Genomic DNA, 20,659 nt, shown 5'->3' with positions numbered 1-20,659 from the left:
GACTTTTGTCGCCAACCCGAGCTTCCGGAAAGCTTGAGGATGTCGCGGTCAACTGCCTTCTCCAGAGCTCCTGCGTTGGCCATTTTGACAGGCTGCGGGGTGGTCTGAAACTACATTGTGTGACAGAACGAGAGACAGGGTCATAATGAAGAATGGGTGAGTTTTGGGTGAGTGCACAATGATTGAATTGGAATTTGGGAGCAACTGGAGACTGCAGACAGAAATGGGCTCGTCCGTCCTGCCTCGTGCCCGGTGCCTGTCTTCTGCTTTCAGGGCGAAAAGCAGGCACATTCCTTCCTCCTGTCGCTGTCTCACGCATCATGTATGTACAGCAGGTGCTACTGGTTCCTGGTGCCTGTTCCCTCACAGGACCCTCTCCCGGGAGGGCTCATTAGCCTGCTACCCTCAGTCCCCAGCAAGAGAAAACTTGTAGCTCGACCCTCATTTCTTCGTTCGTGACCCGAGACTGCCACTTGACGGATTCAAGCAACCTCTTAATCGTATCCCTATCAAATGACTAGATCAAGCGACCCCTGATGGAGCATTCCACGGCCAAAGGTGAGGGATTCATCTGACACCTCCGGGAGCCGTCGCTCACCAAGCTTCAGCTTCAGATCCCTCGAAGCGATTCCATCTGCCTAAGCGAATGTCGACGGATGACGGAAAGCTAGCGCGATTTCCACTGGCTTCGATGGAGGCATTCACTCGCCCCATATCTGCTCTAGCCCGGCATCGAGTCCATCAACTTACAGACATACGAGAAGTTTCCGGCTCCTCCAAAACGGCGACACTGGGCCATTCAGTGCGGGAGTGGAATGACGGTTGCGTCGACAGACCCGCAACCCCCGCGCCGCCAGCGGACGCGCTTTCACATACCACCTCCTCCGAGTATCTTACACCAACAGCGTTTCGTTCCGGCCCCAGAAATTGTACAACCGGTCTTGGAAGTCGTGCTGCAAGCGCAGTCAGCCTGCCCCATAGACCCGTCCCCGAGCGCAAGTCTTCCGCCAGTATTCTCTCCCGGAGCCTTGGTGGTCCTGTACAGGCTTCGATGCGTGAGCTGCCCACATGGAGAATCGCAGAGCTGGATGGCGCCGACACCCTGGTCCGCGACAAAGGGCGAGCCGAGTCTCCCGTTCGGCGATCAATAGGTCGTGCGGCTCAATCATCTGAGATTCTCCGTCCTGCCTTCACCCGCACCTTCATTCGCACCTCGCCTCCGCACGAAGTATTGGACCACGGCAGCAGTCGTCACCCTCGGGTAGAGCTTTCGGTCAGCGTTCCCTCACCCCTTTTTGTAGGAGGTGGTACGGTGGAAGGACAACTCACCCTTCAAGTGGATGGCGGAGTTGCGAGAAAGCCAAAGACGAAACCCATCTACATCTCCAAAGCTTGCGTGGATGTCATTGGCGTGGAAGAAGTCAATGATGGCCGACGCTGGGTATTTCTGTCGCTTGCAACAGAACTGTTGGACAGAGAGAATCCTCCTCCACCTTCCCTGGTCACATCGCAGACCCCTGAGCCTGGTGCAGATCTGTGGTGGGAGATGAAGTCGGCTTCGTCGCTCATTCCCTTCTGCGTCAACCTGCCTCTGAAGCTCGGTCCTCCTCCTTACGCTTCGAGACAAGCTTCTATTCGTTATCTCCTGTGCCCTTCGATTGTGGTCAAGACCGGAGACAAAAGAACCGTGATCAGACAGACATAGAATGTTCAGATGCTCACGGTTCACGATCCTGAGAAGGCATTGGCAAGTCTGGCGAGTCCGCTTTTGGCCGCGGATACACTGTACCTGGCTAGAGAGCCTGATATCCAAACAGTGAAGTTGACCGCTGGCCTTCATCGCCAGACCTGGGTCAATGGCGCGTTGATCTTCGTTGACATCCACATTGCAAACAACACGGCCAAATCAGTCAAGAAAATCGAGGTCCAATTGGAGAAGACGACGCTCTGGTATACACACGCTCCAGCTGGTACTGCAGAGAAGAGCGCAAATTATCTTCGTCTTCCAAAGCGGACAGACACCGAGATTGTGGGCGGAACCACCCTCAAGAAATCAAACACTTGGAAAGGAGTGCCGTCTCATTCATCAGATGTTCGCACAATTGAACTAGAAGCCCCGCGCGGTCACGTAACCATCAGCACCGGGAGGTATTTCGAGGTTCGGTACTTTGTCAACGTCGTTGTCACGGTGAAACTGTTCAAGACAGTGGCAGTCCAACTTCCTGTTACAATCATACCTATCAACTCCTTGGATATCTTACCGAACTCGCTCGCGCAGGTTGCCGCTTCGATCGAAGCGAAGAGATCCAAAACCGTACCAGCTCCACCTGCTGATCCTGGTCATGCAGCCTATCACCAAGGGCAAGCCTTTTCAGTTCCAGTCCGACGCTCCGCCGAGCGTGTGAGAGAAGAAAGACCAATGCTGCCGGGTGATCTGGACAGCCTAGCCAATGATATTGAGAGGTCTCCTCGCAAATTAGTGCATACCCATAGCCATTGCAGGGGAGGTCTTTCCGGGACGACCACAGACGAGAACGCCGCTCCGGGACGCCCAAGTATGGCGTCATCATCACACCACCATCTCCATAGGCATCCGAGCTGTTACCACTGCCATATCACGCCCGAGAACTCTTCTCCACCAAAGCCAATAGGTCCGCGCTTACCTCGACTCCAGGTCTCGACATCTGGTTTAGGATTCTCCGAATCCGAGTTTGAGATCCCCCCCGATTCGCCACCTCGAAAAGTCATGCTGAGTGAGCAAGAGCGGAACATGATCAACCAGCAGAGAGAGCTTCAGAATCGACAACAAAGAAGCCAGTGGGTACCAAAGAGACCGAGTGGGGAGAAGAAACGAGGGGACGAGCCACGCACGTCAAAGGATCAGCCCAGTTACACCAACGTTGTGGCGGATCCAAATGCTGGGCCTAAACAATGTGATTTTGGGAATCTTAGCCCCGGAGTCAGGAAGTGGGCCAATGGCACGGCACTTCAAAAACCAATGCTTTCATCCAGCGGGCCTGCAGTCCCCAGATCAAGGTCCAAGACAAACCCTGAGGGACCGAGATATCGTACCAGCATCAGCAAACCGCGGCGAAGATCGAGCACAGACAGACACGAATGTGCTCGTGCATCAGTCGATGGACCAACATATGGTGCGATGCCTCGCAGATTTAGCAAGGACATGGCGCAAAGAGGAAGCTTGGATCAGTTATTTTGAGTTCTCAAGGTGTGGTTGATGGATTGTTTGGCTGGAATATGATCATTGCCGTATCGGTCGACAGCATGGGACAGTTGTATCGGGCTTTGAAGCAGTGTACTGGGTATGTGGAGCCTGATGATATGGTACGAAGCATGGATCATCAGGGTGTAAAATATACAATAGAATCATAGCAATATACTGGCTTCGCAGCCTTGGGGAATTGATCCAGCACGTATGATAGGCCAGTCCGTGACCGAGGTTGGATTTCGGTCCATGGCTCAGCCTTGCCAATTCCCCCCATCTTGCTGCGAGTCAGCGTCCTTCGTGTCATTTGCACAAACTAGTGGCAAGTCATCGACTATGATGTCGTTTGGGATATCCTCGGTGGTGTCGGTATCATTTAAATTTGGAGTGGGCAATGTCATACGCAGTACAGGCCAGCCCACGGCCATCCAGTGCATCAAGGTGCCGTCCGAGAGGCAAACGAAACCCGAGATAATCAGGCAATCTCTACCAGAAGCTCTCAAAATCGCCAAACAGGAGCCGATTTCGAAAATCAGCCTGCAGCCTCGAAGAACGCCACCAGGCGGGCAAGTCCCCTTCACTGCCTGTTAAGCACAGGGGCGGCGACCTTACGCGTTACACAACGGCGGCGTAACGCTGTACCTATCTTTGGTTCTATCTTTCCTCCTCAAGGGGAGGGAGTTGAGTGCTGAATCTCGAAGGAAGAGACGATCTTGACCGCGTGGATTTTCGTGATCACTCTCACACCCCGTTTTGTTTTTTTTTTGTTTTTTTCTCAGAAGGGTCTTTGACTTTGCTTTGCTTTGCAAAAGGAAAGGAAGGGGAAGGGAACGAAAGAGACATTGCGATGGCCGAGATCAAGGACTTCAACAGCCTCTTCAGGCTCGATGGGAAAATCGCCGTTGTTACTGGAGGTGCGTTATTCAGCTCTTTTCAACATTTCGTTTTCGATATACACCAGCCAAGACAAGATTTCTTTTCGTCGTGTTATGCTTTCCCCGTAATCTTCCATGTGCCTTTTCTCTGCTGCTGGTCAGATGGAGGTCATCTATCCGTCCTCCCTCCCTTCCCCATGCTTTCCCCCCCTCCTTGAACAAACTACGAGACCCCCCAAAAGGGGTCCGCAGAAATCGTTTCTTGTCTCGCACGAACGCTCACACACCATGACGCTGGCAAACAGGCTCCCGCGGCATCGGCCTGTACTGCGCGACCGCCTTCCTGCAGGCCGGCTGCTCCAAGGTGATCATCACGGCGCGCAACGCCGAGAATCTCGCACAGGCCGTCACCCAGCTCAACGCGCTGCCCAACATCCAGGGCAAAGCCGTGAGCATCCCAGCCAACGTGGGCCATACGGACCAGATCGAGAAGTTCGTCCGGGACGTGCAGACCGAGATCGAGCGCGACGAGAGGCCGGGCAGGGGCCTGGATATCCTCGTGGCGAACGCGGCGGCGAGCTGGGGCGGGCCGTTTGAGAGCTTCGACGATTGGAAGAGCATCAAGACGTTGGATCTGAATGTTAGGGGCGTGTTCAATTTGTGCCGGCTGTATGTCCTCTCTTTCCCAAATGGCCCATCCCATTACTCTGCTATTTTGTTGCCCTTAGGGTCTTGCTCCTCCCATCTTGCCCTCGATGTTGATGTGGATGACGAGTACGGATCACTGACTTCTTCTTCTCGTTCGATGCATCGACACAGGATGGTCCCGCTCCTCTCCAGCGCGGCGACGCTCGAAGACCCGTCGCGGATCCTGATCACGTCGTCGGTCGGTGGGATCATCGTGCCGCACGTCGGGGCGCGCGGCGCCATCATGTACTCCGTGTCCAAAGCCGCGGCGCACCACCTGGGGCGCAACCTCGCACTCGAGCTGATCCCCAAGAACATCACCACGAACATCATCGCGCCGGGCTTCTTCCCCAGCCGCCTGGCGAACCCGCAGATCGACTACCTCGGCGGCGAGGACGTCGTCGGCAAGCAGAACCCCGCCGGCCGCCTGGGCAGGCCCGAGGACATCGCCGGCCTGGTCGTCTATCTGTGCAGTCGCGCCGGCAGCTATGTCAACGGAGAGGACATCTCTGTCGATGGCGGCGCGAGGTTGAGGGTTGGCACACATCCGGGCAGCATGGATGACAGGGGAAAAGCGGGGAGTAAACTGTGATAGGGGCAGATAGAGGGAGATCGGTCGAATGAATTGGGATGAACGGATAGACAAAGACGGAGCAGGACGAGGCAGCTGTGCTGCGCATGGATCGCTCATTCAAACGCAGAGGACATCTCGACTGTGCTCGTGATTTGATTGCTGGACGGTGGCCAGCTTCTTCAAGGTGGCCCAGCGCCTCGCTCGCTGGACTTCCTCCAAGCCTTCGTCGTGTGTCGATCTGCTCCTTCGTTTCGACACTGGGATTGCAACATAGACACAAACAAATGATTCCTCTCTCCTGACTTGACTCGACTAGCTCGCTATCCGCCCTCCCAAAACCCCACCGGCTCTTTCACCAGCACCAAACTCGCTCCGATCCCCTCGCTGTCCAGAGGAATCTCATCGACCTCGTCCTCGCCCTTTGCCTCGGCGAAAAGCCTGACCTCTCTGATCCCCACGCCCCTCTCTTTCAACCACGCTTCATCCTCTTGATCCCTCGGTGCGCGAATCACGACGCCAACCCTGCCTTTTAGGCGCCCCATGGCCTTCTCGTCCGGATTTGGCGTGCTGAGCAAGAAGCTCACGCTCGTGGTCGGACGGTACCTGTACCCGCCCTGGACTTTCGGTTTCATGCCGAGAACGGCGGTATACAGGCGTATGTAGCTGTCAATCTTCTCCTCGGGGACGAGTACCTCGACTGAGAGGATCCCCCTCGCCCCACAGGGGTGCGTCTCGGATATTTCTTTTTCAGAGTACGGCACTCTCAGGTTCCGATCCGTCACGTCGTGGCAGAAGAATGGCGTATCGAGTCGTCCCGTTGGGAAGTATTTGTCCAGCGGTTTAGGTACGTTTTCCGCAGAATCGTCCAGGAGCGGCTTCGTGACATGCCATTGGACGTCTTGGCCATCTTTGCGCTTGCGACCGCCAAAGAGGGGAGGCCTATAACGCACTCCCAGTCCACCGTCACCAGCACCAGTATCGGATTCTGAGATTCCCTCTGTCGAGGAGGTCTGGGCTTGGGAAGCAGGCTGTGTTTTCGACTCTAAGCGCCGCATAACCTCGTCAAAGGTGTCCTGTGCGGAAGAGGGTGTCGTGAGTGCAAAGTCAATCAGCCCGGGTGATTTTGGTGCCCAGTCGAAGAATTCTTTGGGCTCGGTGATCCAATTTATCAGTTCGATGTAAGTACCGTCAGGAAAGATGATGAGTTTGTTCCGGGAGGAGCCGCCTTCGCACAAGGAATGTTAGATGCCATTTAGATCGTGAATGAAGGGGATGACGAAAAAGGGAAGACGGGACACGAAATCCAGAGGGTGAGGATTCATCCGTCTATAGCGAACAGATTCGCTGCCCTCTCATCGATGAACATACCGGCATGTGTCCCGCCCTCAATGACGGTAAAATTGTCACTCAACCATGACGGCAGGCTCTCGAAGTCCGTCGTGTCCAGCAACAGAATCACATGGTCGAAGCTATACGACGAGATTGTTTCACCCGTCATGGCGCTGGCACCGATGGTTGACGAGATATGATCCAAGGAGCAATAGACAGAGCGCCTATCAACCAGTCAGGGAAACGGAAAATGAGCTCGGGAAGGCGTTTCCTTCAAGGACTGGACTGTTGGCGCCCCGTTGTCTGACAACTCGCTCTTGGGAATGATGGTCGGGAAGAACGGAAAAGAAGACAATTTCAGCTGCTGCAAACGTGTTACTATCTTTTTCGGACGGTGAGTGATGTTTCGACAACCTACATATACGCGGTCGAATTACTGGTTGATTGATTGATAGACAGACAGACAGCTGTTCCGGCTGAAAACAAAGCACCGCAAAGTATCTTGCAGGTCCCGGATTTCAATGTTCACCCGACGGCTTACTTCAGACAATGAATGACTACTTGAGAGTCTAGTTAGGAGCCGAGATCTCCTTGCGGCATGAGGATCGCGATGAGTCAGGATTTGGACATGTCGACTGAGGTGGGAAGCACCGGATGAGGTAGAATACGAGGAATACGGCGTAGGCAAACGTGGCAAACATGGTATACGTTTCTAGGCATGTTTGGCACGTTTGAGGGTGAGGCTGAGATTCATGGTCGGTCGGGAGACGCAACTGAGAACATGACACTGATGCTGAACGGCAATAGAGCGACAACAGTACGGCAAATATATACACAAAATTCATCTTTTCCATTTGCATCAGGCCACCCATGGTGGACTACTGGCATGGAGGCTAGAGAGCCCAGTCGAAGTAGATAAAATACCTCGCCTCCACTGGTCTGTTTTGGCGCTACTCTTCATAGTTGAGAAGAGCCCTCTCACCTTGCGTCTCGCATTGCCGCCTGCGTCTTGCATCTTGCATCTCTGCCCCTTTCCTCCAACCTCAATATCCTTGCCGCATGCCGCAATGAAGAAGCTCCCAATTGCCGTGGCAAAATAGCGGACATCCAAATATCTGTGCTTGATCGTCGTTTGGTGCTTCCCGAACTGCGGCTGCGGCGCACTATCATCATGCATTTATGCAAATCGGAGACGTCGATGTCAACCTCCGACTTTGCCCTCATCCCTCTATTGTTCTGAATCGACCCGCATCCCGCGTTCTACCTCATAACCTCCAAGATATTGGTCATATTGTACAGTAGTAGTTCGTGGACTCCATCAAACACCATCGCCAAAAAAGAGAAGCAATGTGCTCGCATATAACGGCAACCTTCTAATCCGTTTCCTACTCCTTGGTCGTCACTGACTGCTGTTTGTTTTGGAGCTTGATGTCCGTCTTCGTGGCAGGTGTATCGTCCGATTTGTTGGTCACATTGGAGAGACTGATGGCGATTTTCCGAGGTCTTCGGCCGTCGACGTGATTCTCGCTCTCCGTGTTACCTGTCGACATTGGAGAACTCTCGCCGCCTGCTTGCTTCGATCGCAAGAAGCCCTTTTTCCGCCGTAATGTGCCTTGGGACGAATGACTGGAAGTACTGGAAGCTGAATTTCTGCGTTTAGGACCACCAGAAAGCTTGCCGAGTTCATCATCATCGTCATCTTCTTGCCGTCTTCGTTTCTCCGTCATCCTTTCCGGAGGTTGTTGTGATTCACTTTCGGCAATGGACTTAATCTCCGGTGACGGCTGCAGCTTCTTTTCGGGTGTTGCTCTTGCTTCGGGAGAAGAAACGTCCTTACTGCTGTCTGGGGTTAGTGGAGTGTTGGGTGTCGCATCAGTCTTGGCATCCATTGCTTCGTCCTCATCATCATCAGGATAATCTACAAGCGGCTTGCTGATCGGACTGGCGCTCCCATTCATCATTTCAGCCTTGATCCGTTTACGGGTCCACTGGTTCACCCTTTCCGACACGTCCTTTATATTGTCGCGTTCAGAATCTTCCTCCGCTTCATCCTCTTCATCATCGGAGGCGTTGAAATAGTCCTCTTCGCTCGCATCCATTTCTGGTAGACCTTGCCACCGACCATTGATATGTGTCCGACCCATAGGCGGCGTTGCATCGTCCTGACTAAACAACGTATGTTCTGGCTCCGGGTGGTCGGTCGTCAACTGCTCGTACCTTTTGAGAAGATTCTCAAATGTGTCGACATAAGTAATGTCCTGAATCTTTTGCCGATAATGCTCCCCAAGATGGATAACGATCGGCTTTATGGTCTCCTTTCGGATAAACTCGAACATTTCCAGGCATGCTGAATTGAGGAGATTATCCCGCGGCATAGTGTCGATGACAATTCCAAGAATGGCGTCGAAGGCTCCACTTTTGATGATCTGTGCGGCATAAAATTGATCTTGTAATGAGACTGCTGTCCTGAAAAACTTCAATGCCGTCAGTTTCAGCGGTTTCTGGGGCACCTGCAACAGCTGAGCTACTCTCGGCGCCAGATTCTCAGACAGGACAAAAGGCCGACTTCTCATGGAATGTTGTCGCACAAAGAACGTCAATATCTCTACCAAGTATGAGAACAGCGACACTTCTTGGTAGCCAAAATTCAGCATCGAGTCCCTAGATTCGAGCTCTTTCAGTGGTTGGAACAACTTTCGGCACGATCGGTCAAAGTTATCCTGCGCAAACTGCTCATTCGCTTGCTGAATTGGAGTCATCTGCGGCCTCGAGAGTTTCGTCATGAATTCGGAGTTTTGCCGGTTGCCCATAGGGTCGTTGGAAGGGGGTTGCGGATCCAGCAAGATCTTGATCGCGTCAGCCAGTTGGTTTTTCACCCCGAGATCCGTTTCAGCATGCAGCAAGTCGATCAGTGTGTCGGTCAGTGGGACCTTTCTTTCGGATACAGCCTTGAGCATATAACCTCGCATCATATTAGGGTCGTGGTCGAGAAGCGCCACAAGGATGTCAATGCCAGTCGTTCTCATTGACGGCTCCGGATGCTTTACCGCGAAAGTGATGACTGAAAAGAGGCCGTGTGCGATGAAGTTGTTCAAAAGATTTGCTCTCGACTGCATCTGGAGGGTCTTCGCAATTGCAGCGCATTGCTGCAAGAAATGCACCGCCTGTTCTTTCCGCTTGATATCTGGATTGTCATTGCTGAAAATGGCAAAAAGCTCTTTCAGGAAAGCAGTGTTGCCTTGGAGATGTTGGACAATGTCGACCTGATTAAAGAAGATGAGGGAATTCAAAACTCCAAAGGTGGGATCGTCCAGGATGCGAGCCAGTACCACGTCCTTCAGGTACTGCAGCCGCCATGTTTGCCGGATTTTCCGCTTGATGTTTTGGTCTTTGATTTCCACCACCTCTTTATATCTTGATTCATCCGATAGATATTGTCTATGGTTGGCTTTGTGCGTGGGAAAGTCAGGATCGTACTCGAGTGCTCCGACGACTCCAATGATGATGTCGTCCGTGACCAAATGCTCGATGATGGTGTTATCATTCATCAGAATCAGGGCTTTCATGATATTGCACAGTCGATGGAGATCCGGTAGACTTTCGAGGTCCTCCGCCATTTCCACCAGTGGTATTAATTTGAGTAGATACTCTTCGCGGATCAAAAACTTGGCCAGAGCTTCGCGCCCGCCCTGGGTTATGCTCGCGTGTCTTATACTTTGTTCGATCTCGTCCAGATTGTTCAACTCGGGTGGATTGAGGGTGAAGGAGCTGGAGATATTTTCAAGGGCATCGTCCGAAAGACCGTCATCTATACACCAATTCAGCATACAAGTCTCAGAGGGAATCGCACTAAAGGCTTACCAGGAAGGGATAACAACTGCTGCTGGACTTGGTGTACAAAATCCCTGTTGCACCATTAGAATATCGCGCAACCAAGATGAGCGGTGCGCGTACCATATCACTGCACAACCTTCCGCCTCCTGGAAACTGAGGGCCATATCGGTGCCATTGGTCTCGGTCCACACAATGAGTGTGTCTAACACGCGTCAGTCGACCACAACTCCTTCATTTTGTCTTTCGAATTATCTACCTTGTTGCTTCTGATATCCATCGTCTTTAACAATCCGAGTCTCTAATAGCATGCGATCGGGCTGGTCTTCGGACTCGACGTAGATGCGCGGTTCATCCTGCGACCCCCAGTTGTTAGCGCGTGTTTCTTTTTCCTCCTCACTGACACAGCGACTCCAGACTCTACGAGGTGACAGAGGGTTGGGAGCGTACATTAATGACTTGACCTGTGCAAAAACCAGTCCCTCTATCAAACCAGTCATTGTCGCGCAGCTCATAAACTTTTACTCGCTTCTTGTCGTTGGCAAGCGGCGCCTGCATTGCCATGACTGAAGGAGAGGGAGCAACGAATGAACATCAGCAGGCAGCGACCCTGAAACAGCTGCCGATTTCGAGTTCGATGAGGTGGCGAGATGCGCAAAGTTGAGGGAGGTTCGGGTTCTCGTGATTCAGAACAGGTGGCGCGGGGTGGATCTGCGATCGAGACAAAGTGACGGCCGATAGGAAGAGACAAGCGCGCAAAGCTCCAGGCCGCGCTCGAAGGTCGGATCGATGAATGGATGGATGGATAAACGGCGTCTATTACAGCGAGCCGGTCAGAGGTGATGTTGAGGAAGGTGAGATGGAATTCCTGGGAATGACGTGCAGCCGACTCGTTGGATGCCTTGTCGCGATAATTTTGTGACAAGAGAGATGGAAAGTCCGTCAGTGAGCAAAGGCTGAGCCTGGGCCCGGGCCCTCAGCAGGGCCCTTTGAACTAGGTACTGAAAATGCACAGACGCAGTGGTGGAGCACCGGCTTTCCGAGACCGACAGCTACCCACCAGGTAATACAGGGTAGGTTACGTGGACTAGCGAGATAGTGTGGGAAGACTGTTTGAAAGGTCCACGCTGGGCGAGAGCCCCAGAGGCAGAGAGCGATGGTGGTCTCGATCAATTCCTCCTGTGATGCTCTCTTGTCTCTTCTGAGCTTCTTCGTGTTGATGCAGCAGGGCGGCGTTGTGGTGCGACAAGCAGAATGCAGAGCACAGTTGGGGCGCAGGAAGAAGGAGCAGGTGACGGGGAAAGAATAGGCGGGCGGCGGGAGGCGTGGGTACAAGTAGAGGACAATAGTTGATGCAAGACTTTCCTTGTTAGAGGGTGAAAGATGGCGAATGCCAGGAACCTGAAGCTGGTCTTGTCATGGGAGCCCCTGGGAGGGAGGCGGGAGGCGGGTGTCCGTTGTGTGCTTTGGTGCTTTTTGGGGAGGAGGGGGTGTCCCCCTCCGTGGGTGGTGGCCCCTGTATGTACCTTCCCCCCCTCCCCAAAATTAAATCGATGGGGCAGCCTTTGGCCAGTGACTTTGTCCACGTGAGCCTCACCAAGTCCATGTGACATCATGCAGCGGGCACCTCAACTAACAAGTAGAAGTAACAGATACGAGGTGACAAGTACTTGCACCCCACTGTACTGGGTAGTCGGTACGTTTTTAGTTGCATGCCATTATTATTAGCACCAGGGGCCACCAAGGGCCACTTTTGCACCACTCCAGCTATATCAAGTGACGTGAGTACTAGCATTCCTCTGACCTGCCCGCATCTCCTCATACCAAATATTATTGCGGTCATCAAAACGTCCATGTTGCAAATTCAGGACGCTTTTGTCCCTCTCACACACTCTGTCGAAAATTACTAGTATATCGCCACTGCTCTCTTCCACCATCTGTCGCCTTTCCACAACCCGATGAATCGTGATCCTTCCTGATTCCACGTCCACCAGCCTTCATCCTTTCCGCCCGGTCCAAACCCTAACCCACGGAAAAAGCTGATTGGGACAGGCTCGTAGAGCCATAGCCCACATGCTGCAAAGTCGTTGACCAATAATGGCCCTGTGAAGTAAAGATAAGTTACCACAACCAGCGCGTTAACTGTCTGCCGAACCGCTAGCGGAAGTTTCTTGACCCACGGAACGTGTCTTTGTAAGAGTTTGACCACGAAGGATTGTACGAGGATGCCAACGCCCTGTAGGAAAAAGTACAACAACGCGCCAGAGAAGGGACGAGAGACGACCAAAGAGAATGCGGTGTGGCTAGCACTCGCGTGGATTGATCCGGACAGCGTGAATGCCATCAGAAGCTGAATGGTTCGAGCAGCCTGGCCACGGGGATTCAAATGCAACTTCTCAACCAAGACTCTCGACGGCTCTGAGACGGCAAACCGAAACATCTGGTGCCAACATTTGCCCCAAAACCCTGCCAGGCCCGAGTACATGACCGAGGTCGATAGTCGCTGCCAGTAATTCGGATACATCCATGGTTCCAGAAGAGGCGCCTTCGTAATCTTTGTTACATCGACAAGGGCTGGAAGGATAGTGGCGAAGAACAGTGGGCTCAGGCTGAAAATAAACTGCAACGCAAACACCACCGCGAACAGGGTAGTCCAACTTCTGACCCAGCGTGTTGCGATAGGGATAATATCATTGGCCCGAGCAAGCCACGGCCAGGGTGACGGCGACTCCAGTGGCGTCAGGCCCATAAAGTACGGGTCTGTAATCATGACCGTCTTCAGAAAATCGACAACGAGATAGGTTGTGACGAAACCTCGTAACGCCCTCCATTGCAGGGCCCGGCTTTTGTCATTGCTAACTCTAATGGTAGACACCACTTCAGATGTGTCGCGCGGTATGGAAGGATCAATAGGCCCTACTGTTGGGATGCGATGTTGCCAGCCCACGGCTCGAAAACTCGTTATCAAGTCGACCGTCCAGTCAGTGACATGGAACCAGCCCGAATTGTAAGGGAATCCCGTCCATACCAACTCGTATGATTGTGAGGGAGGCTTCTCAGGGAAGATCTGCTTGGTATCGGAGGATGGATGCACATTGGCCACCTTCCGGTTTGTCATGGCAACACCCTGACTTAGGTCGGTTGACCAAGATAATGCTGCGGACCTGGTCCGGTCGGAAGCTGCAGTCTCGGTCTTGAGTGCTCGCATTTCCAGCCTTCTGAAATCTCGCGCCACATTGTTGCACAAGAGAAGAGCTCCAGCCATGATGACGCCCCAGGCAGTCAATAATCCAATCCCATAGCCAGCACCAATCCAGAGTGTGCGGCGATGACATACCGTGTAGATTCCCTGAGAGAGAATGATAACGAAAGTGATATATCGGACAGCTTTGGCCAGCTTGGGAGAAAGTCTGGGGGTGAATGCTATAGCAAGGAACAGATATAAGGCTGGTAGTGAATCCCATGGACAGAGAAAGGGAGTGTACCCGCCTGTCGATATTGCCGCCTCGTATAGGCGTTGACGTCTTGCGAGAGTTTGGCGATACAACGAAACATATTCGTCGGCCATGGCTGACTAGGTCAAAGACATCTCAGGGGGGGAGGTATTCGTATGGAAAGATAGTAATACTTGCGAAGACTGACAGAAGTCAATTCGGCGTTTGGAAGTCATGACGTCTTGAAGAGGGAGAGGATCTAACCGTCCACGATGAGCTCCACAGCTCAACTGAATATGGCAACCGCTTGATCAATAACTATTATATTTTGTTCCAACTTCAGCGGGGACAATACATTTCCACTGGTGAATAACCGTCGAAGAGGCTCTGAAAGTGCCAACGGAGGAAGTGGCAGAGGCTTGACAATGCGTCAGGCTGCGCTGCCCTTGAAGAAATATTTGCTTTGAGGTTGAATGAGATCTCTGGTTAGAAGAAAGAAAAAAAGGGTCTCTATGCCTTGGACTAGTGAAACTTAGACACTCAGTTTAATATACAGCTGGTGGAGTTACCTGTAGAGAGATATCGTTCGATTATTGCGCCGTCGACTGCTTTTCCATCAGTCCACGTGGTCCGAATCGGGTTTGGACACAAACTCGACTAGCCACCATTTCAGCCACTTTTACTTTCCTCGAAACTGAACCATGTCGGTCTACACTGTAGTCAACTGTAAGTGCGGAGTACGAGGGTTAACAGTCCGTCCCCTCCCCGCCATGGATCTGGTCGAAGGCCTACCACCGTCATGCTACTATGTTCCCAGTTTCATTACCCCGTCGGAGGAGGAGCACATCCTCAACGCCATTCACAAGCTGCCCGAGTCACGGTGGACTGTCCTAAGCCATCGGCGTCTGTTGTCCCTACCCTCCACCTTGACCGGTTCTGCCCGTGATACTCTCCTTGCTGCCCCCATGCCAGCTTTCCTCGATGCGATAGTCACCCGTCTCCAACAAGGCCAATATTTTGAGACTTCTACACACAAGGCCCCAAACCACGTCCTGATCAACGAGTACAAACCAGGAGAAGGAATCATGCCTCATGAAGATGGGCCTGCATACGACCCTATCACTGCGACAGTGAGCCTGGGCAGTCATACTGTACTCGAGGTCTACAAGAAGAATGAAGGCGGCGAACGAGAAGTGAAGCCCACATGGCGAATCTTGCAGGAGCCTCGCAGTCTGCTGGTGACCACGGGCGAAATGTACGTCACCACACTGCACGGCATTTCTGAGATCCAGATGGACGAGGATCTGGACACCAAACAGATCATCAATTGGCATCTTCTCGGAGACCGACGACCGTATAACACCGGACAAGCTCGGCGGCAAACGCGCATCAGTCTCACCTTACGTGACGTGATCAAGGTTGCCAACCTAGGGGGTGCTTTGAAATTCATGAACAAAAGGCCATAACGTCGGCTCTCCTATTTCTGGCTCTTCGACAGAATCTCTCCCCGCGGTGCTGGCATCATGGCTCCTTCGGCAGGCTGGTGTTTGCTTTTGAAATCATCCACCATCTCCGCCATCGTCACCCATTCAACGCCTTCGTGCTTGTTGATGTGTTCGATCAGTCTCTCATGCATGAGCAAGACATGCGGTCTTCCCGATACATCGGGATGGATTGTCATGGGGAAATAAAACCCCTCTTTCTCCTCTCTGTAAAAATAGTCGAAATGATCCTGCCAACAGCTCAGAATTGCCGAGATGGACAGAAAGATGGTAACTACTTACCCGCCACAAATCTTCAACGTCCCTCGGGTTGACCCATCCATGGCTATTTGGCACTTTCTTCTGCACATGACGGTCAGCCTCTCTGAAGAGGACGTGGCCAGGAGCAATTCCTCCACCGATTCCGCCAAAGCAGTTAAATCGGTCAAAACTTACCATGAACATCATCGGCGGCAAATCATCCAGGTACCAGTTTGCTGGGATCTCCACAAGCCCCGTCTCCGCGCCCTTCGTGAAGGGTTTCATCCACTCTGCAGCTGTTTTGGTGTAATCGATCTTTGTCCAGTTGTCCCCGGTCCGGAGGTAGTATGCTTGACAGTCATGGTGACTCATGCTGTGATCATACTCAATGCCATAGTGGAGCAGTAATTCTGTCGCTTCTCTGCTGACTTCCCACCAGGGAGCGACGATTCCCCGAGGCGTCTTTCCATGACAGAAATCTGTGAGCATTCGGTATGTATAGTCAAGGACATCGCGTTGCTGTTCGAATGACATATCAACCGGATTCTCATGGCTGTATCCATGCAACCCTATCTCGTGCCCAGCATCCCGGATCATAGCACATTCTTCCGGAAACGTTCTGTTTACGCAGCAAAGTCAGCTCGGCATGGAGTCGAAAGCTGCCTATCTCAGCACCGCCTCCCTCTTGATCGATGTTCACGCTTGCAGCTGGGGTGTTGAGTGGCAAACACTTACTCTAAGCTGTGGCCAGGAATGAACCAAGACGCCTTAATGTTGTATTTCTCAAACAGCTTCAACAGCCTTTTCACACCTTCTGTACCGGCGAAATAGCCTACTCGGACGCGAGATGGAAATGTTCTTATCAGCTCTCTGCAGTAGACTGCGTCTGGCATCATTCGCCGGCAGCGGATTCCGTGTCATGCGAGCTAACAATGCCTGGTCTCTACATACCTCGAGAGATGTCACTGGTCGAGTCTTCGCCCTTGTATGAGCCCAACCATCCTGCTATTGCGTCTATATCGACACCGTAAGACACCAGGACTCGTCTCTTGGGCTTCGATGTGTTCTCAGACATTATGTCGATTGATCACAGATATTTCCTAACTGCGACGGCAACCTGACTGACACCCAAGTCTATTCGAGCAATACTCAACAAAACCAGTTCGCCTGCAGAGAGAAAAACCGAGTGAACGGGTACAATATCGATCACGCCCATATTCTACTCCCGTATCTGGAGATGTCCGCCTGGTCCTTCTGGATGACGTCTAGTGAATATCCGAACATCTCCTACATCATATCCACTACCATGTCTGGGAGGATCCATGCGAAAGATGCGGAGAGGACATATCCACTGTCACTGGGGTAAATGAACTCCAACCCATTCTTATCTCTTTGCTGAGATCAACAAATCATGGTTGACGGCTTATAACGTAGCCAGGGGGTTTAAAGCAGTCGGCATTTGTCTCGTTCAGCCATGCTCTTCACATACCGCCCTCTCCTTCATTCGTGCTAAGCTTGTGGTTGGTGCAAGCTTCGAGGCGGGTCTCGCAAGGGATCGGGTCGTTGACGATAGTACCGACCTTGGCGACATTGAGAACATGGGCATCGCCATTTTTTTTTTGGAGGGGGTTATCTGAATATTGACTCGACAGCCTTGCCTTGGAAGTGTCCCGTTCCATTTAGCTGCTCGAGTTCCGATACCAGTTCATCCCGGACTCCAGAAGTCAGCCGAATTGTCATTCAACCCAGGATTAACTCAATCTTCGAACACGGACTGCGCAAAGATGCCCGAGAAGGAAGAAAGCTGGTTCTCAGCCTCAGGGGCCTATATTTAGTGGAATGCAGGGTTGCGTGCTGCGCCGCATAGCCCACAACTCCGTTTTCTGCACACATCATCAACGGTAAGTCTCTTCCCTTGACACTTAGAATTGGATGTAGATACCCATCTTGAATTGAACCTCCAGATCTGCTCGCAAGACCTCAATCAATGTACAACATATACTAGAACTCAGACCACCTAGAGACCTCACTAGCCCTATCGGCCTTGCGATGCAAGGATTTGTAGGCAAGATCTGACGCTAGGTGCCACTGTATGCCCAATACAGCTCTATCCTCGATCCGGCACAATCGAGCCGCCTCAGAGTTAATGGATGAATCCAACGGCATAACCAATGAAACCCTCAATGTCTTCCTCCGCATAGTCGTCCTGCCACTCTCCGACCTCAATGGTAAACCCTCCCACCCAAGCATTTTTTGCACCATCTCCTTTCAAAGCATCAATACCGGCGTTCGAAGGAAGCAATCTAACGGTCAAGAACCTTGGGTAAGCTCCCTGTCGATCCCACGTATCCAACCTTGTGAAAGCCACCTCTAAGCATTCCCACGTTTTCGACGTTTTTGTCAATTCTGAATCCTTCATCAACAGCGCATACAGATTCGCAACGGTCTGGCACAGTTTACCCTCCTTCAATGGCGGTGGACGCGTTCCCGACGAGTCATCGTCTTGAAAGATTGATTTGGTGACGGGGATCTCGATCCAGAGTCTCATTGTCCGCAGTGCTGGTAGAGAGCGGACCAGGGTCGATAAGGCGGCAGTCGTCGGAGAGGGTGATGTGAATGGCATGGCCATATGGTCGCCCCCAGTCGTATCGAACGGGGAAAGATCCATTTCCAGACGCGTGAGCGATCTCAAACGAGTTGCCATGAGATGGATTTGGTCGGGGTTCAGATACAAAAGCCCATTTGGTCGCCTCGATGTGAAGACTGGGATACTGTGCAGTTTTAACTCCTGTAATGTTGACGCGTGGTTCTCGATTATGGCCGGGATGAGCATGGGGAGTTCTCCCTGATAGTCCGTCGCATAGATCAATGCGAGATTTGAAAGGGATCCAATCACAGATATCGCAAGGTCGGTCTTTCGTTTCGTCCACTCCGCCTTGGCTGGGCCTTCGTTGGCAGGAGAATATGGCACGAGAAGTTGCAGACGAAGGAATCTTGTGTCCATGCGGGAGGAGTACACTATGCTGCCGAAGTTGTTTCTGTCGATGTGAGTCTGAGAAAGGGGGAAGGAATTGAAAAAGTCAAAGTCGAGTTCTGGGAGATTGATTGCGTCGTCAGACATTTGACGCTTGAGGACTCGCAGATGGATGTCGCGCCATGATTCTCTGAGACGAGTGAGGATGTTCGGTGGGATTGGCATGTTCACGCACCACCTATCGGGAATATCAGCGTCAGAGGCTTTGGCAGTGTTTGTGGGCTCCGGAGGTCCTCACGAGAAGGTTTGAAGATTCCTCACGCTCTTGAGAATTTCCTCGAGTGCCGCAGAATTCAGCACATTGGGCAGGATCTCGACGACGCCGTTCTCGTCGGGCTGGGTTTGGTGGTCATATTCTCGCTTCGCGCATGTTCCTATAACGATCTCCTCAACGCGCTGGGCGAGATCGCTTTCCGGATCCAAAAGTTGCCAAACCATTTGTCGAAGATCTTCATTCTCGGTCTGTTCTTCCTCGTCGTCGGGGATATGTTCATCCTGCTGGAGCAAGGCCGTTACTTCTCCGCGGGGCGAAATGATTCTGTCGTCCATGGCTGGGAGTGTAGAATGGAAGTGGCCTTGTGTCTGAAGACCTCAAGGTCTCTCAATTTGGGGAAGATCAAATGCCTTGATGAGGACAGAACCGAGGATATCAAAGAGGATATCTCACCATGACTACACTCACCGCATCTTTCAAGAAGAAAGCATTGTTGCTGGGGAATGAGCCCATATTTCCACCAAGATTGCGCGACTGAACGGGCCGTCCTGGTTTCCAGCTTTCATTTTCAGCGCCATGGTTGTTGGGTGAGTAGATGCTTGTTCAACGTGTTGCTATTAATGCCTCGACGACGAAAGCGGTAGTCCGTTTGGGCGGGTCGGTAAGCGCTTAGTCTCTGGCGGTTGGCGGACAGGCCCCTTTTATTCGGTTGATCCATGTGGTCGAGACGGCCCAAGCTCTGTTTCGAGTGCTGCCCGGTGCCAGAGTACATGTGCAAGCAGACTCTATGAGAAGTTCTGTATGGACAGGGTATATATGTTTATAGCGACTCGATCGACGCTCCACTTGGGGAGCTTTCAGCCTTGCGGGCCCCTTTTCACCTCGCGCCAATTATTACCCACAGGCTCCGGGCTACAAGAGACACGCACACTCGAGTCATAAACATTTACCCATACCGCTCTTCGGCACTGGGTAGTTCAAGCGGTAGCCCCCGCATACGAACTTGCACAGGCCTCGGTCACCCGCGTAGGCCGCTTCGTTGAAAGGTCCCGGAAACATATGCCGAACGAGGAAGACACTCGAGAGGAGGAAGGAAGCTCGGGCCACCAACTACCAGCTACCCAGCTAAGGCTGTCTTGGGCTGTAACATTCCCCGAGTTTATGCACCAGGCTTGAATTTCCCCCCTTCGAAGCAAGCCACCAAACCATCAAGCCATTAAGCCATCCACATCGCTGATGAGAGTCGAATCCCGGGGCCTAGGCCTTGATCATTGCTCCACGGCGTTTTGGTTGGTGCCACAGGTCCCTCCGCCCGCCCTCCGGCTGGCTCCCAACCTTCTCGTGTTTCGTCCCCCATCTTTTTCTTGTTGCCGACGCCCCAAAAGTGTATGTTTGACGCGATTATTTCATCAAGCGCTTTGCTCACAGCAGGCACCCAGACGGGCATGGCGCTTCGGGCATTACTGCCTCAATGATGCAGGGGCCAAACTGCCAGCGTATCGATTGTGTCGCCCTGTCGTCTAGCACCCTGTCAAAGGCGTGTCAAATCCTTCAACGCCATCAACCCTCCCGGCCGGTGAAGTCCTTCCGACGATCGCAACCGACTTCTTACAACTGACTCCCTATTACCGAGTACTCCAGATGGGACTTGGGGGGGGGGGGGGGGGGGGGGCCATGTGCCAGCAACCCGCCGAACCAGGACCGGCCAGCTCCCCA

The 20,659-nt window shown here is 52.6% G+C and overlaps 10 protein-coding genes across 10 annotated transcripts; 4 read left to right on the top strand and 6 right to left on the bottom strand.

Moving 5' to 3' along the window:
- Positions 1 to 646: 646 nt before the first annotated feature.
- A1O5_04167 (uncharacterized protein) lies at positions 647 to 1,705 on the top strand (the record flags this gene model as incomplete). Its single annotated transcript, XM_007744775.1, has 1 exon — positions 647 to 1,705. The coding sequence occupies one exon, from the start codon at positions 647 to 649 to the stop codon at positions 1,703 to 1,705; it is 1,059 nt and encodes a 352-aa protein (XP_007742965.1).
- A 9-nt stretch (positions 1,706 to 1,714) lies between these two features.
- A1O5_04166 (uncharacterized protein) lies at positions 1,715 to 3,217 on the top strand (the record flags this gene model as incomplete). The annotated part of the gene is made up of 1 exon (XM_007744774.1): positions 1,715 to 3,217. One exon carries the CDS (start codon positions 1,715 to 1,717, stop codon positions 3,215 to 3,217), a length of 1,503 nt encoding a protein of 500 aa, XP_007742964.1.
- An 853-nt stretch (positions 3,218 to 4,070) lies between these two features.
- A1O5_04165 (uncharacterized protein) lies at positions 4,071 to 5,377 on the top strand (the record flags this gene model as incomplete). Its single annotated transcript, XM_007744773.1, has 2 exons — positions 4,071 to 4,137; positions 4,404 to 5,377. 2 exons carry the CDS (start codon positions 4,071 to 4,073, stop codon positions 5,375 to 5,377), a joined length of 1,041 nt encoding a protein of 346 aa, XP_007742963.1.
- A 302-nt stretch (positions 5,378 to 5,679) lies between these two features.
- A1O5_04164 (uncharacterized protein) lies at positions 5,680 to 6,857 on the bottom strand (the record flags this gene model as incomplete). Its single annotated transcript, XM_007744772.1, has 2 exons — positions 5,680 to 6,584; positions 6,728 to 6,857. 2 exons carry the CDS (start codon positions 6,855 to 6,857, stop codon positions 5,680 to 5,682), a joined length of 1,035 nt encoding a protein of 344 aa, XP_007742962.1.
- Positions 6,858 to 8,073: 1,216 nt separating this feature from the next.
- A1O5_04163 (uncharacterized protein) lies at positions 8,074 to 11,083 on the bottom strand (the record flags this gene model as incomplete). The annotated part of the gene is made up of 5 exons (XM_007744771.1): positions 8,074 to 10,496; positions 10,550 to 10,593; positions 10,643 to 10,724; positions 10,779 to 10,875; positions 10,970 to 11,083. 5 exons carry the CDS (start codon positions 11,081 to 11,083, stop codon positions 8,074 to 8,076), a joined length of 2,760 nt encoding a protein of 919 aa, XP_007742961.1.
- Positions 11,084 to 12,425: 1,342 nt separating this feature from the next.
- Positions 12,426 to 14,087, bottom strand: A1O5_04162 (uncharacterized protein; the record flags this gene model as incomplete). Its single annotated transcript, XM_007744770.1, has 1 exon — positions 12,426 to 14,087. The coding sequence occupies one exon, from the start codon at positions 14,085 to 14,087 to the stop codon at positions 12,426 to 12,428; it is 1,662 nt and encodes a 553-aa protein (XP_007742960.1).
- Positions 14,088 to 14,723: 636 nt separating this feature from the next.
- A1O5_04161 (uncharacterized protein) lies at positions 14,724 to 15,419 on the top strand (the record flags this gene model as incomplete). Its single annotated transcript, XM_007744769.1, has 1 exon — positions 14,724 to 15,419. One exon carries the CDS (start codon positions 14,724 to 14,726, stop codon positions 15,417 to 15,419), a length of 696 nt encoding a protein of 231 aa, XP_007742959.1.
- Positions 15,420 to 15,430: 11 nt separating this feature from the next.
- Positions 15,431 to 16,770, bottom strand: A1O5_04160 (uncharacterized protein; the record flags this gene model as incomplete). The annotated part of the gene is made up of 5 exons (XM_007744768.1): positions 15,431 to 15,685; positions 15,738 to 15,797; positions 15,891 to 16,314; positions 16,431 to 16,530; positions 16,647 to 16,770. 5 exons carry the CDS (start codon positions 16,768 to 16,770, stop codon positions 15,431 to 15,433), a joined length of 963 nt encoding a protein of 320 aa, XP_007742958.1.
- Positions 16,771 to 17,838: 1,068 nt separating this feature from the next.
- Positions 17,839 to 18,894, bottom strand: A1O5_04159 (uncharacterized protein; the record flags this gene model as incomplete). The annotated part of the gene is made up of 1 exon (XM_007744767.1): positions 17,839 to 18,894. One exon carries the CDS (start codon positions 18,892 to 18,894, stop codon positions 17,839 to 17,841), a length of 1,056 nt encoding a protein of 351 aa, XP_007742957.1.
- Positions 18,895 to 18,963: 69 nt separating this feature from the next.
- Positions 18,964 to 19,278, bottom strand: A1O5_04158 (uncharacterized protein; the record flags this gene model as incomplete). Its single annotated transcript, XM_007744766.1, has 1 exon — positions 18,964 to 19,278. One exon carries the CDS (start codon positions 19,276 to 19,278, stop codon positions 18,964 to 18,966), a length of 315 nt encoding a protein of 104 aa, XP_007742956.1.
- Between the last annotated feature and the right edge of the window lie 1,381 nt (positions 19,279 to 20,659).

The sequence above is a fragment of the Cladophialophora psammophila genome, assembly GCF_000585535.1.
Source record: "Cladophialophora psammophila CBS 110553 chromosome Unknown aczJe-supercont1.5, whole genome shotgun sequence".
NCBI classification, from domain to species: domain Eukaryota; kingdom Fungi; phylum Ascomycota; class Eurotiomycetes; order Chaetothyriales; family Herpotrichiellaceae; genus Cladophialophora; species Cladophialophora psammophila.
This window is presented reverse-complemented; position numbering and strand designations above follow the sequence as displayed.